At 35.9% G+C, this 17,254-nt stretch overlaps 1 protein-coding gene across 1 annotated transcript in view; it reads right to left on the reverse strand.

Moving 5' to 3' along the window:
- The window catches only part of LOC311073665 (ankyrin repeat and SAM domain-containing protein 1A), a 134,833-nt gene that overhangs the window by 81,545 nt on the left and 36,034 nt on the right, over positions 1–17,254 (reverse strand). The window contains 1 exon segment of the mRNA XM_084099573.1: positions 12,692–12,754. Within this exon segment, the coding sequence (XP_083955699.1) occupies positions 12,692–12,754 (63 nt within the window).

Genomic DNA, 17,254 nt, shown 5'->3' on the forward strand with positions numbered 1-17,254 from the left:
CAATATTGTGCTAATTTACACAGTCATGCCAATAAAGCTCATTTGAATTGAAATTGAATTGAATTGAATTGAGAGGGGGGGGGGGGGGGGGAGAGAGAGAGAGAGAGAGAGAGAGAGAGAATGGGACACAGACGGGAGAACAAAACTACACCTGTCGTTTCCCTCCACAGACGGGAAAACAAAAACACAGCAAGCCCTTTATTCTTCAAACTGAAAAAAGGAAAACCACAACACACACACACACAGCAGAATCAGATCCCCAGATCAGATCCCACACATCTTTCGAGTGACAGTGAGCGCAGAGATCCCAGATATCCGTGAGGAAACAGCTGGACTGAACTCCTTCATGAGCTTCATCACTCTCTCATCAAACACTGGTTTCCTCAGAGCTCTTCTCGAGTGAACGACTCTCTCTCTCTGTCTCTCTCTCTCTCTCTCTCTCTCTCTCTGTCTCTCTCTCTCTCTCTCTCTGTCTCTCTCTCTCTCTGTCTCTCTCTCTCTCTGTCTCTCTCTCTCTCTCTGAACCGGACACCACAGAGGCTCAGAGTCTTTCCACAAACACAACAGATTCATTTTCATGTTAATTCCGGTCCAGCGCTGTCCGACCGACTGTCAGAAGTGCGCTTTCGCTGTGTTTTAAAAAAGAAAGTGCTGATTTCTCTGTGACATTTCAAAACAGTGCATGTTGACCAGAAACCTCACACTGAGTGTGTGTTTGACCTGCGTGACGAGGCATTTCAGCGCTCAAGCACACAGATAACTCTCATAAACACACGTTACTGCACATTCAGCATCAGTACTACGCCATCATCATTACTAGTGTAATTAAAACAGAAACAGTTCAAACCGATTTAGTTTTTTCAAATACAGCTATAAAATAAAATATTAGTATAACATGAAAAACTCAAACTTGCTAAACTTAATAAAATAAAATTATAAATCGTGCCTCGCCAACTAACTGAAATAAAGTTTACTTAGTAAAATAAGTTAAACAAAAATAAAACTAAATAACAATATAAAAAAAAATAGAAATGACAAAAGCACATAAAACATGATTAAAAAAAGAAAAAAGAAAAAAAATTCCCTTTCCCTTTAAATCCTCGCTTATCGGGCTTATGCTACTCTGAATAATGCCTGAACTTCGTATCTTGAGCACTTCTTGCGTTGTTTTTGCCTCTTCATGATGACTCGCTTAATTTAGTCCTAATTTGTAAGCCACTTTGGATAAAAGCGTCTGCTAAATGACTAAATGTAAATGTAAACGTCTTGAGCAAACTAGGGGTGTAATAGTACATCGATACGGATCCATACTTTGATCAAATGACTATGATGATTCACTGCAACAAGAAAATCTCTACGGTACATTCGTTAATTTTCAGAACACAAATGAAGATCTTTTTAATGAAATCTGAGTTTTCTGTCCCTCCATTGACAGTCTAATGCAACTACTGCTTTCAAGCCCCAGAAAGATAGTAAAGACATCATTAAAGTAATCATGTGACTCCAGTGGTTTAACCTCGGTCATGCAAGTGCTTTATTTGTACACAAAAAAAGTATTTACCACTTTATTAACAACATATTAATCTTCAGCGTCTGTGTTCTGAAGATGAACGAAGGTCTAACGGGTTTGGAACGACATGAGGATGTGTGAACGTTGATGTTTGTGTGAACTATGTCTTTAAGAGTCTGAAGTCTCCCAGCGATGGCCTTTCCTGAGCTCTGGACGAAACATGATGAAACGAGCTTATCTTTCTGTTCACGCTCGCTCTCTCTCTCTGGGTTTAATAAGCCCGATGACTCCTGCCATCCCTCATCCGATCACATGACTCCATATGTGAACGCATGTGCCCTTCCTGAGGGAGCAAACCGAAGGAGCGCATTAACACAAGTTTCACATGTGCGTAGCGTGACTGCATGGAGTCCCGTGTTGAGATGTGAACGCAGCCTGACGTGTCGGCCTATGCTGGGATTATTCCAGAAGGGTTATGATATGCATGTCGGGTCAGCGCACATGCGCCCGCGCGGATCAGGATAATCAGAGCTGAAAGCTGACCTACCACGTGATGTCATGATGATTACATCATCAGCATATAACCGGTGAGGAGCGGGAGGAGTGATTACATCATCAGTATGTGCCCTGTGGCAAAGGGGGGGTTGGTGGTGGTGTGGGGGGAACAGATGCTACCGCTGCCGCCACCAGAACACACACTGACACGCTTTCTGCTCCACGAGAAAAAATAACAATATATACACACTGTATGTATGTATGTATGTATGTATGTATATGTATGTATATGTGTGTGTATGCATGTATGTATGTATGTATGTATGTATGTATGTATGTATGTATGTATATGTATGTATATATATGTGTGTGTGTGTGTGTGTATGCATGCATGCATGCATGCATGTATGTATGTATGTATGTATGTATGTATGTATGTATGCATGTATGCATGTATGTATGTATATGTATGTATATGTGTGTGTGTGTATGTATGCATGTATGTATGTATGTATGCATGTATGTATGCATGCATGTATGTATGTATATGTATTAGGCTTGGCGCGATAGTCGGTGTTACACGGTGTTCAGTCGCAACACCGGTTTCATCACCCACCGCAGCACCGCAAAAAAATTTTTTTAAAGCAATTACGCAGTATCCATATTTTCTGTCACCAGTTGACTAGCGTTGTATGATCATGCTCAACCATTCAAGCGTGACAAAACAAGAGACCGCGCTGTAAGTCCTGCCTATTACACACACACGAAAAAGACGCGCGTCAGTATCGAGTTCTCTTTTCGCCCTTGAACAAGGATTGGTATACCGGTAGCCTAATAATCATGAATGCACTCTCGTGTGCATGAATGAATCTTTTAACACATCTCCGGCGAACTTTTCACGCAAAAGAAAAACTCATAAATCGCAGTGAAATTCATGTGTCGTTTCCTGTTGGAACGAGGTTGTTCGTTAAATTCACACGAGCTCTAAACGAATGCGAGACTGCTGCGATTAGTCAAAATTTATTAATGAAACAAAATCAGAGGGAATAGTTTCTTTAATGTATTTTTTCACCGGTTGGCCGGTCACACGGCTTTCATAGTTTTCAGTTAGGCTAGTGCGGAGATTCCGGGTTTCCCGATAACGATGTATCTAAGCTCTTAAGAGCGTTCTCTATGTGCAAGGTTAAGCTCGTCACACGCCGCAATTCCACGCGCGTTTCCCAAAAATGCACTTAACATGAATGCGCGAGAACGCGTTCCTGCTACTTAAGAGTCGCTGTCCATTCGTGAAGTGATGAAATGTAACCTTACATGGTGTATTCTTATTCTTTTTAATAAACGTTTTATGTTTAATATAAGCGTTTGCGTTTTTCAAGAATAATAACGAACCCACCATTCAAACACTGTGGTTGAATCCGAAATCGCACCCTATACCCTCAAATAGGGCGTTATTGTTCTCAACATGATCTCAAACAGTGAAAAATAGAGGACACTGACAACGCGCGGAAAAGACAGGACCAAGCAGGTAATATTTAATATGAAACAAAGTCTCAACTTTCAAATTTGGTCAGTCAAATATAAAATAGGCCTACCGTTTTTTGGCTCTTTAATGTGTTGTGACAGATTGCCTCAGTTAAAGCCAAGTTCAAATCCACCGAAGTTAATCAATAACTCTTCTGACTGCTTTGTCGCACAAAAATGGTGGAATTTGATTGGTCAGATCGCATGTCAATCAAACTCAATACGAATGATGAATTGACGCCATGTAAAAAAAAAAAATTACATCACTCTAACACCCCCCACCCCCACGATGAAACTGGTAATACCGGTGTTGTCACAAGTCGATTAACCGGTGGGAGAATATTATCACCGTCACATCTCTAATATGTATGTATGTATGTATATGTGTGTGTGTGTATGTATGCATGTATGTATGTATGTATGTATGTATGTATGCATGTATGTATGTATGTATGTATGTATGTATGTATGCATGTATGTATGCATGTATGTATGTATATGTATGTATGTATGTATGCATGTATGTATGTATATGTATGTATGTATGTATGCATGTATGTATATGTATGTATGTATGTATGTATATGTATGTATATGTATGTATATGTGTGTGTATGTATGCATGTATGTATGCATGTATGTATGCATGTATGTATGTATGTATGTATGTATATGTATGTATATGTGTGTGTGTGTATGCATGTATGTATGCATGTATGTATGCATGTATGTATGTATGTATGTATGTATATGTATGTATATGTATGTATATGTGTGTGTGTGTATGCATGTATGTATGCATGTATGTATGCATGTATGTATGTATGTATGTATGTATATGTATGTATATGTATGTATATGTGTGTGTATGTATGCATGTATGTATGCATGTATGTATGCATGTATGTATGTATGTATGTATGTATATGTATGTATATGTGTGTGTGTGTATGTATGCATGTATGTATGTATGTATGTATATGTATGTATATGTGTGTGTGTGTGTGTGTATGTATGCATGTATGTATGTATGTATGTATGTATGTATGTATGTATGTATATGTATGTATATGTGTATGTGTGTGTGTGTATGTATGCATGTATGTATGTATGTATGTATGTATGTATGTATGTATGTATATGTGTGTGTGTGTATGTATGCATGTATGTATGCATGTATGTATGTATATGTATGTATATGTGTGTGTGTGTATGTATGTATGTATGTATGTATGTATATTTATGTATATGTGTGTGTGTATGTATGTATGTATGTATGTATATGTATGTATATGTGTGTGTGTGTGTGTATGCACGTATGTATGTGTGTGTATGTATGTATGTATGTATGTATGTATGTATGTATGTATGTATGTATGTGTATGTATGTATGTATGTATATGTATGTATATGTGTGTATGTATGTATGCATGTATGTATATGTATGTATGTATGTATGTATATGTATGTATATGTGTGTGTATGTATGCATGTATGTATGCATGTATGTATGCATGTATGTATGTATGTATGTATGTATATGTATGTATATGTGTGTGTGTGTATGTATGCATGTATGTATGTATGTATGTATATGTATGTATATGTGTGTGTGTGTGTGTGTATGTATGCATGTATGTATGTATGTATGTATGTATGTATGTATGTATATGTATGTATATGTGTATGTGTGTGTGTGTATGTATGCATGTATGTATGTATGTATGTATGTATGTATGTATGTATGTATATGTGTGTGTGTGTATGTATGCATGTATGTATGCATGTATGTATGTATATGTATGTATATGTGTGTGTGTGTATGTATGTATGTATGTATGTATGTATGTATATTTATGTATATGTGTGTGTGTATGTATGTATGTATGTATGTATATGTATGTATATGTGTGTGTGTGTGTGTATGCACGTATGTATGTGTGTGTATGTATGTATGTATGTATGTATGTATGTATGTATGTGTATGTATATGTGTGTGTGTGTATGTATGCATGTATGTATGTATGTATGTATGCATGTATGTATGTATGTATATATACACACACACACATATATATATACACATATACATACACACACATATACATATATATACATATATATGTGTATATATCATCCGATTTTTTGCATCGTTACCTTATTTTAATGAATATTAGTTAATTTCAATAATTAATAATGGCAATTTAATGTACATTTAATTTAATGTAAATAACATTGTTCTGTCATTTGTACGGTATATAAAAAAGTAAAAATACTGCATTTTATATAAATCATAATAAAGTCAATAAAGAAATTAGTATAAATAAATTAGTTAATATAGAATATTTTTTTACATTACAGTACTAACATTAGTGAATTTCTTTTGAGCTTACGCGATTACAACTAGTGTTGTTATTGTTAACTAAAATAATTGTAAAAAATGATAAATTTAAATAAAGCTGAAATGAAAGATAATATAATGAATAACAATAAAATATTTGATAAAAACAAACTTAGAAATGTTGCCTTGGCAATTAACTGAAATAAAATAAGTTTTAGTTGAGATATTAAAATGACTAAAAGTAAAAATGAAATAATATGAAATATTTAAAATCAAAACTAATAAACTTTAGTTACATTACAAAATTGCTAAAATTTTAACAAATGAAAACTAAAAAAAGACAAGAAAAAAAAATCGATTTATTTTCATTAATAAATACTACAATATAATATAAATAATACTAAAACAACACATTGCAATGCAAATAATATTATATTAAATTAAGCTATTTTTTACCATTAAGAAAACTCTCATCTCTTTCTTTTAGAGTGAAATATGACCTAGATGTGTGCTTGACAGGTTTCTTTACAATCAGGCACAGTTGCCAAAATCAACCACAGACTGACAGAACTGAAGCTCTCTCTGTGTTTCTGTCACACACACACACACACACGCACACGCACACACACAGATGTGTCATCTCTCTGGAGGGAGCGCAATGCAATGCTTTCCACATTACCATCTCTCTGGGAAGAGAGCAGAGCATTTCACATTTCTCAAAGAGTCCGAGGGACGTTTGGTACCCACACATAAAAGCTTTTAGAGTGAGAGAGAAAGAGGAAAAGTTCCCGCTACACAACTGATGTGATTTTAAACAATTAATGTCACGAAGAGATCACGGGTTGAGAGCGCCATGCTGGAACACACTGGAAATCTCAGCCAACATGAAGGATGAGGAAATCTCTAGTCTCAGACAGGACTAGACTCCTACCAATGAGTTCAGGTCCAGAAACACGAACAAGACTTCATTCAAAACCAGTGAGCATTATAAGGCATCATAGACACAAAGCCTGTTAACAAAAGGTAGGCAGGAAAATTATAATGGCTGAATTGTGCATTTATCCTTTGCAGATTATTACATTTTATTGCAACTCTCTCAAGGGCTGTTTAAACGACACCATTTTCAACCGAACACAGAAAACTTTACGAGTTTTGGCCGTTCATTTACACGACAACAGCGTTTTGGGGGCCTAACCAACCCTAACTTTTGAAAACGGGTTTCAAAGTGCAAGTTTTTGAAAGCGATACCATTATCGTCTCCTTGTAAACTACATCATGCGCATGTGTATTACGTGTACTTTCGTACACAGTGACATCGCCATCTACTGGCCTGGCATTAATAATACAGCGATTTTAGTCGTTTTCACGGATCGTGTGAACGGGGGATAGCTTTGACAACAGTGCTGGTCTGTACACGAAAAATGCGAAAGGAAAAACTTTTGCTTTTCAGTCCATCACTGTCATTTAAACGTACCCTCAGTGACACATTCACCCAGGATGGCGGATGAGTTGATATCGTTTACTCCAGGTTAAATGGAGTGTTTCACACAATATTTTGGTTTTCTGGGTATTTTTTTGATTGATATACAGTACCAGTCAAAAGTTTGGAAACATTACTATTTTTAATGCTTTTGCAAGAAGTCTCTTATGCTCATCAAGCCTGCAGTAAAAAACAAAAAAAACAAAAAAAAACAGTAATTATGAAATATTATTACAATTTAAAATAATGGTTCTCTTTTTTAATATACTTTAAAATGTAATTTATTTTTGTGATGCAAAGCTGAATTTTCATCAGCAAGTACTCCAGTCTTTGGTGTCTTATGATCCTTCAGAAATCATTCTAATATGATGATTTGATACTCAGTTATTATTAATGATGGAAACAGTTGTGCTGTTTAATATATTTTTTTGGAATACTTTTTTCAGGATTCATTGATGAGTAAAACGTTAACAGCATTTATTCATAAAAACAGCATTTATTCAAAATAAAAACATTTCTAACAATATAAATCGTTACCATCACCTTTTATCAATTTAACGCATCCTTGTTGAATTAAAGTACTAATTTCTTTAAAAAAAAATAGTTATTGTTCCCAAACTTTTGAACGGTAGTGTATATTGTTACAAAAGATTTCTATTCTAAATAAATACAGTTCTTTTTAACTTTTTATTCATCAAATAATCCTGAAAAAAGTATCTCAGGTTATAAAAAATATTAAGCAGCACAACTGTTTCCAACATTGATTATAAATCAGCATATTAGAATGATTTCTGAAGGATCATAAGACACCAAAGACTGGAGTACTTGCTGATGAAAATTCAGCTTTGCATCACAAAAATAAATTACATTTTAAAGTATATTAAAAAAGAGAACCATTATTTTAAATTGTAATAATATTTCATAATATTACTGTTTTGTTTTTTTTTCTTTGTTTTTTAACTGCAGGCTTGATGAGCATAAGAGACTTCTTTCAAAAGCATTAAAAATAGTAGTGTTTCCAAACTTTTGACTGGTACTGTAGTAGCACATAATTTATCGTAGAAACATACTATAGTAACCCTAACTCTACTTACACTAGCGCTGAAAAGTATGGAAGCCCGTTTCCGCCAACGTTGAGTAAAAAAAAAAAGTTTCTCATAATAATGACTTAACATCTCAAAATAACGAGAAACTTTCTCGTAATTACTTAATAATGACTCTCTTAAATGACTTAATGACACGAGATGTTAAGTCACGAGAAAGTTTCTCATTATTATGAGATGTTAAGTCATAATTACTAGAAAATTTCTCATTATTACGAGAAACTTTCTCAATATAATGAGATACTAAGTCATAATTGTGAGAAAGTTTCTCATTATTATGACTTACAGAATTATATTTTTTACTCAACTATGGCGTAAACGGGCTTCCATAGAAAAGTTCAGTAAGAATTATTTTATTTTATTTTTTGAGAAATGAATACTTGTATTCAGCAATGACGCATTATAATGACACATTTGTACAATGTTACACAAGATTTCTATTTCAAATAAATGTGGTTCTTTTAAAATGTATATTCATCAAAGACTGCAAAAAAAAAAAAAAAAAAAAATCTATCACGGTTTCCAAAAAATATGAAGCAAAGCAGCAAAACTGTTTTCAACATTGACAATAATCAGAAATGTTTCAATCATCAAATCAGAATGATTTCTGACGGATCATGTGACACTGAAGACTGAAGAGTAATGATGCTGAAAATTCAGCTTTGATCACAGGAATTAATTACATTTTAATATATATTCCAAATATAAAATAGCTATTTTAAACTAGAATTTTTTTAATCAAATAAATGCACCTGTAGAAGGCAGTGGCATATTTACACAGTAGACGTGAGGCAACTTGCTAGGTTTTGAAACAGCCCTATAATGTTCACTGGGAATTATGATGACAAGGCAATAATTTGTGTCGATTTTCCTGCTAACTAGGTCATCTGAGAGCGGGAGGTTCCCCACAGACACGATCAAGGGAAGCGGGGATGAATGCACTCTCCAAATACGGCTCTCCTGAAATAAACTCGCAGTTGGCAGGTGAATCTCAGCTGTGTGTACACACACTGTGTGTTTGATCTTCTGTCATTATTGTGTGTTCATTCAGATGAGGAAATCTTTTTTAGATTAACTGTTCAGTTATGTGTGCTAGCATGTCCACAGTGGTAGTAACTGGTGGTAAAAGTGGCATTCAGCTTTCTCAGAAACAGATGAATGTGAATATGTGAACGTTTTTTGTTGTACGTATCACGGCAGTGTGGAAATGAACTCTCCAGGGAGTGACGCAAAAAGTTTAATGCGCTAACGTTTGAAAATGAAGTTGCAGCTACACTAAACCCTAACCCTGATAGAGTTAACAAAAGCAAACGTGAGATACAAACGCATGTTCTGCCATGGCATTTCAGCGCTCTTCTGCAAAAGTGTTTAAGCTCTGCAGTCGTGACTCGAGTTTCTCTGGACTCGTAACCGAGCGCTTTGTGTCTCGAGTGTAATGCTGTACCAGATGAGCGATCGAGCAAGTTTACTACGACTGGAAATAGCAACAAATATGGAGCTGGTTATGCAACGCAAACATCAAAACACATTAGTTTACAAATCATGCACTATGGTAAAGGTGTTTTATAACACTATAAATAGCATTGTGCAAGGAATTGATAATCTGCCGCCGTAATCATAATTTGTGTGAAAATGAATACAAATGATTTTATGAGACGGCAGTAAACTGTATTTACGGGTGTGTTTTTGAAGTTTTGCAAAAATGAAGGTAGAGGCACCTATTTCCACTGAGCCTAGATTGCTTATTCATACATTTCCAATTTTTATTTATTTTTGTTATTTGTATTGTAGGGATGCACGATATATCGGCCACCATATCGGTATCGGCCGATATATGTTCATATTTAATGTTATTGTTATCGGCCCGATATGAAAATTTGACCGATATATTAAAGCTGATAAATAATGTATTACTTCCTTCAGCTGAGACGCTTCAGATGTGCACTTGTTCAACATGATGGTTTTGAACTGCTTGAAAGGAAAAGGAAAATACTTCGAAAAGGAGAATACAGTAAAGTGCAACATGTCTGTCATATAGACTACATAACATTATTATGATAACATTATAATTGTGTGCTTGGGACACAGATTTTAATGGAGAAGTTTTTGTTTTTGTAATCAGGTACTCAAATTCTATAACATTTTGGATTTAGATTTATTGGGCAATATATCGGTTATCGGCTTTTAGATATAAAGAATTATCGGCCAAAATCAATCAATCAACGTCTGTCTAACTATAGCTTTATTTCAGTTTTAGTCATTTTAGTTCAACTTAGGTTTTTTTATGTTTAAGGTTTTTCATCAGCTTTATTTCTATTAGACTAAAACAACATTTTATATTACCAATTACTGTTTTTTTTTAATAGTTTTAGTTAATAACACTGGACTCATCTACTTTCATGTTTTTTTTTTTCTTCTTCAGACTAAAAAATGTAAAAAAAAAAAAAACCAGACCATAAAAAAAACAATTACTGCAGATGTATTTTATTATTATCATTACTACTATTATTATTTTGCACCTGCAGAACATCAAACCCCATGGGGAATGAATGGCTTCTCTTCTATTCATCATTCTGTATTTTGTCTTCCTTTCATTTCTCTTCATCTCTCTCTTGATGCACTACAGGGTCGGCCCTCAGCTATCCAGCCATGACACCGTTTCCATGACTACACCCCACCTCTCTCTGCCGCCACCACACACACACACACACACACACACTTTCTGACACTGATTCAAGCTGACGGCTACACAGAAAAGCTTCTCGACTCTGCATGTGTGTGTGTGTGTGTGGCACAGCAAGTATTCTAGAAATACCATTTAACAATCACAAAACACACACTTCCTGTCAGCTCATGAATTATTAATTTCTGCTTCAGTCTGTTCAGTTGTAACCTGCCTGACACACACACACACGTCCGCTTGTACGAGATCTAAAGCTGGAGTGAAACCCCTCTGTGCTATCGAACGAAAGCGAGATGAGGATTCTCTGAGCTTCAGCAGAACATCATACAGCGGCTTTAAAGATTCAACGTGCAACATTTCTCAAAGTTCAAATATTTTCTCCTATCTCAAAACTGCAAAGGCATTACATTCACTTATTATTCGGTACTGGGGGAAAAAAAGGCTACAGAACATGAAAAAAATTGCTTGTGTATAAAGGAATTATAAAAAGGTTGATGACAAATAAGAGTGCAAGATAAATAAAACAAATCAAAATTCTTCATTGAATCTTTGCATGTACGGTTCATGACACCTTGAATACATGTGAGAGAACACATATTAACCATTTTAAATAGAAATAGATTAATAAATAAATACTTCAAGGTAAAAAGTGTTTTATACAAATTTCAATTTAATCAAGTCGCACCACATGATATTTTACTACCTGAACTAACCTTATTTTCTCTTAAAAAGTATCACATTATCTGATATTTTGCATGCACTCTCAATATTTTAATATCCAATATTCTAATATTTATCATGAATTCATTAATATCTGTATTTATTAATCCAAATCCACATTAAAATCTGTATATACTAAATTATTTTAGTTGCACCAGAAGATATTTTACAACCTGAGCTTATGTTGTCTTCTCTTAAAAAAAATCTAATATTTTAAGAGACTAATTGTCTGATTGTTCTGCAAATGATAAAATAAAAAATATAAATTAAATATAGATTAAAATCTACTGTATTCTAAATTTATATTAAATGCAATTAGAGTATTTTTGTCCCTCTAAAGTACATTTTTATGGTATTAGGTAAACTAAAATATACTTTAATGCCATTTCTACTGAAAACTGTATGTTATTCCTTTAAATATGCATCTATGAAATTTTTCTAAATGTATTTGAAACTTAAAATGCTACTAATAATATTTTTTATTTTCTCACAACGTGTGTTTTTCCCTTTTCTTGTCATACATTATTAGTCTAACGGAGTGGGAAACCTGTCTGAAATCCATCATTTTCGCAGTTTGCAGAAATTACACCTTTCATGATAAAAAGCTCTCTCACACACAAACTTCCTTCAGACTACAGTGAGAATCACAGCACAGTCTGTCACATCTTTATACATTATACGCCTTCACACACACACACACGGCATATGTGTGCTTATATAACTCACATGATGACAAACATGAGAAAGAGTGAAGCGACACTGTCCCAACAGAAACCAGACAAACCCAGGCGTGGCGTATGGAGGTGAAGCGTGCAGGTCAGAGGTCATGGGTACACACCTTGGCATTAATATAGGGGTCAAATGGGCCACAGCGTTTGAACTCTGTGTTGTCTAGAGAGCTCTGGGAGAGGGGAGAGAACAGGAAGGAGACGTGTTCACATACACACACACACACACTGAACACAAGTGTTAATCAAATGCATGATCACATGATGAAACAGGCAAAAGAAACTACAGGCTGGCTTAGAGTCCGTCAAATGATAAACGTTAAATAAAAATACACACCGAATTAATATTTACTTTGATACAAGGCAACAAAAAAAAAACTAATTTGTGAGGAAAACTCACTATAATTAACAAATCAGAAACATTTGACAATGAAATTTACTAGCATATGCCAAATTTGACCAATCAAACAATGGAGAATAAACCAGCCTTATTAAAATGGCAAAAAAAAAAATGAAATGAGACAGTTTTTTAAAAATATTTTTATAGTCAGTCCAAATTCATAATGAATCAATAATAATAATAATAATAATAATAATAATAATAATAATAATAAATCATTATTTTTGGCTGCACTGTTTCATTTCATTTTGAGACATGTCATGCTATAACAAATCAATGAGAAAACAGCACAATAACAGAGTTGTTAAATGAAAACTGTGATTATTATGTTACTGAAAAACATGGAGTGCATCACTGCGGAATAATAAATGCATGAAAAGTCTCTCCAAATTATGCAAAACGAGAGTATTTGAAGACAGGCCGTTTCTGCTTTCCTCTGGGGACATTTCATTCAAACAATAAAAAAACCAACCCCGGGTACAGGTGCGCATGAATATTCAGGTTCGTTTGTTAAAAGATGTCACGAGGTTGGAAATAAATAGGGAACAGCTGTAGAACGGGAAGACAAGCGAGAGCAAAGAAACATTTCAATATGTCATTGCTGGGTCAACAAACCTCAAACAAATTGAGCAATTCAGTTCCAAAACCGTATTAATATGTGATTTTATATGTTTTTATATACATTGTTGTCACATGACCTGTACGTTTAATTCAGCATGAGAAAAAATAATGCATTTCATCCCAAATTTGCGGTAAAAATCATGTTAGTGATTTTAATGTTAGTGTTTATATTCCGATATTGGTGGTTATTCATTCCGCGCCTGAATTTGGTTAATCTGCAACTTAAGTGTCCAAATCTTAACTGACACTCGGTTGATTCAAACAGACACACAGTATACAGTCATACCGTGTGTGTGTGTCATGTTCTACTTAAAAAACATTTGAAATTCAGCCAAATGTGTTACGACTAAAAATAGCAGTTGTGAAAACAGCGTGTATTAAGGGTGAGAAGCCACTGAACTCATGTTTAGCTTTATCTTTAGACACACACACACACACTCACTCAAAGTGTAAATGAGCAGTGTGAAGCTGTAAGAGGAAGCAAAAGTGTTCCTGATAAGCTGCAGCTTTCCCTGAGATGTGTCAAAAGAAACATAACCTCGAATCTAACCTCAAAATGACTAACACACACACCCTCCCTCACTAGTCAACAACCTCCCAATCCCCGACTACTGATCTCAGATAGTGTGTCATTAGACAGGTGAATGTTTACAGAGCAACTTAAAGACAGGATTTATTCTGACTCGTCTCTCGGGCTGGAATCCTGGCGGAGAGGAAGCATTATTTCTGGTCAGTGCTAAATATGGGTGGAAACGGGGTCTAAAATGGGGTTTTGTGATTCGTCAACATTAGTGTGTAGTCAACAAACTTCAATTGCAAAAAGGGCTGTTTCTAACATACTGTGATCTGACACATTCTGATATCACAAACTGTTGAGGATGGATAGTATGATTGGGATGCAGGGACTGTTTATATGGAGCAAGTTCCACTCACTGGAATGGCATTAGTTAACGCATAAGACGACGTTCTTTGACCTAAAAAGTAACCCAACTTAATAAAGACATTTTAAACAACTTTCCAGCTCAAATAACACATGTTGAACTATAGAATTTATTCAAGTTCTTAGCAAATGCACAATCTTCACATTTCTGTTTTTAAAGTGCCCCTATTATGCTTTTTCAAATATTACCTTTCATGCAGTGTGTAATGTAGCTGTTCGTGAATGTAAAAGGTCTGCAAAGTTTTAAAGATTAAAGTGCGCGACAAAGTTATTTTAAAAGAAAAAAAAATCGATTCATCAGCAATTCTAGTCTCACTTCCGTAACATATCCAAAGTAGGTTTGAAACAAATTTGCTTAAAGGAGAACTCCGGTCAATTTTAACATTGAGCTCATTTTTTTGTAAATTTGGAGTGCTGTCAGTACAGAGAACAAAGACAAAAATCGGTGTTGCCTACACCGTGTTATCCTCTTTTTAAAATTTGCACCCTGTTGACTTCAATGGGGCAAGTTTTAAACCTGCTTTTAGCCTCTTAACATCCTGGATGTGTCATTACAAGTGCCCAGCCATTGTGAGTGATTCCTTCAGAGTGAACACGGTGAATCTGACTGCAGTAGATGTGAAAGATATGAATAAAAATGATAATAATTCGGCCAGCGCTCATACCTGTATTTATTTCCTGTTTTCGGTCGAAGTCCACAGTAGTTGATTGTCGAGTTCACGCGCGTGATCATAGGTAACTAACTAACTGCGTGAACTCGACAATCAACTACTGTGGACTTCGACCGAAAACAGGAAATAAATACAGGTATGAGCGCTGGCTGAATTATTATCATTTTTATTCATATCTTTCACATCTACTGCAGTCAGATTCACCGTAAAAAAAAAACTTGCCCCATTTAAGTCAACAGGGTGCAAATTTTAAAAAGAGGATAACACGGTGTAGGCAACGCTGATTTTTGTCGTTGTTCTCTGTACTGACAGCACTCCAGATTTACAAAAAAATGAGCTCAATGATAAAATTGACCGGAGTTCTCCTTTAATGCCACTTCATTGTCTGCCTGCGAACAACATCTACTTTGACCCTAAAACACTGTAGTTGTAACTAAGAAGCAACATGTCGTAGCAACATCGTGTTTTTGACATGTCGAGAACATATTTCCTGTGCTGCAAATCCACTTCGATGCACTTCTGTGCTCAGTAAAACATCACAGTATAACCAAAATACAGTAAAACCAACGCCATCATCACTGGGTTTCCATCCAAACGTGAAGCGAATCTTTTCCAAGTTCACAAAACAAACAAATGCGAATTAGGTGAGTTTCCATCAGCTTGTTCGAGTGGACGCCGGTGGTATTGGTAACTGAGTAACTAACAGTAAATAAAACACCATGAGTGGAAACGGTAGTGATGTGTCGTTCGACTCTATATGAGCCGAATCCTTTAAGTGAACGGTGAGAGTCGGTTCCCGTCTGAGAGCCGTTTTCCCTTTTTGTATATTAATACAAGACCGAATAATATGATTATCCTTTCGCTACACTGCTCAGCCACACGTCAAGTAGTCACTAACTGAATGTTATTTTGATGTGTATGTGCGTGCGATCACGTGTGATGACATTACCCAGCCACTCTTCATCGCTAGACACATTAACATGATATTCAGTCATGGAGTGTGTGTGGTCGAGCAGTGTGGAGAAAAGATCATCCTTAAAATCGGGTCAGAAAGGAAGAGGAGTGACACACGCAAACGTATACTCTTATTACTGAGATGAGCCAAATGATCCGGGTCAGTTCCCTAAAGAGAGCCATCAGTAGCGTGGGTTTAATGTGCGCTACATCCGAATTTATTCGGCAAATGCGTTTCTGTCTCCCATCATTCGCATTAACTTTGCACAAGTCAAAAACCACCTCATGCGAGCGTTAAAACTTACGCCAACTACAACTTACGAGAGTAGACCAATCACAACAGACTGGAGCATCTGACCAATCAGAGAAGAGTAGACCAATCACAACAGACTGAGTCATCTGACCAATCAGAGCAGAGTAGACCAATCACAAGAGACTGAGCCATCTGACCAATCAGAGGAGAGTAGACCAATCACAAGAGACTGAGTCATCTGACCAATCAGAGGAGAGTAGACCAATCACAACAGACTGAGTCATCTGACCAATCAGAGCAGAATAGACCAATCACAACAGACTGGGTCATCTGACCAATCAGAGCAGAGTAGACCAATCACAACAGACTGAGTCATCTGACCAATCAGAGGAGAATAGACCAATCACAACAGACTGGGTAATCTGACCAATCAGAGGAGAATAGACCAATCACAACAGACTGGGTCATCTGACCAATCAGAGGAGAGTAGACCAATCACAACAGACTGGGTCATCTGACCAATCAGAGCAGAGTAGACCAATCACAACAGACTGGGTCATCTGACCAATCAGAGCAGAGTAGACCAATCACAACAGACTGGGTCATCTGACCAATCAGAGCAGAGTAGACCAATCACAACAGACTGGGTCATCTGACCAATCAGAGGAGAATAGACCAATCACAACAGACTGGGTCATCTGACCAATCAGAGGAGAGTAGACCAATCACAACAGACTGGGTCATCTGACCAATCAGAGCAGAGTAGACCAATCACAACAGACTGAGTCATCTGACCAATCAGAGGAGAGTAGACCAATCACAACAGACTGGGTC

The sequence above is a fragment of the Abramis brama genome (genome assembly GCF_963993115.1).
Source record: "Abramis brama genome assembly, chromosome: 22".
In the NCBI taxonomy this organism is placed as follows: Eukaryota; Metazoa; Chordata; class Actinopteri; order Cypriniformes; family Leuciscidae; genus Abramis; species Abramis brama.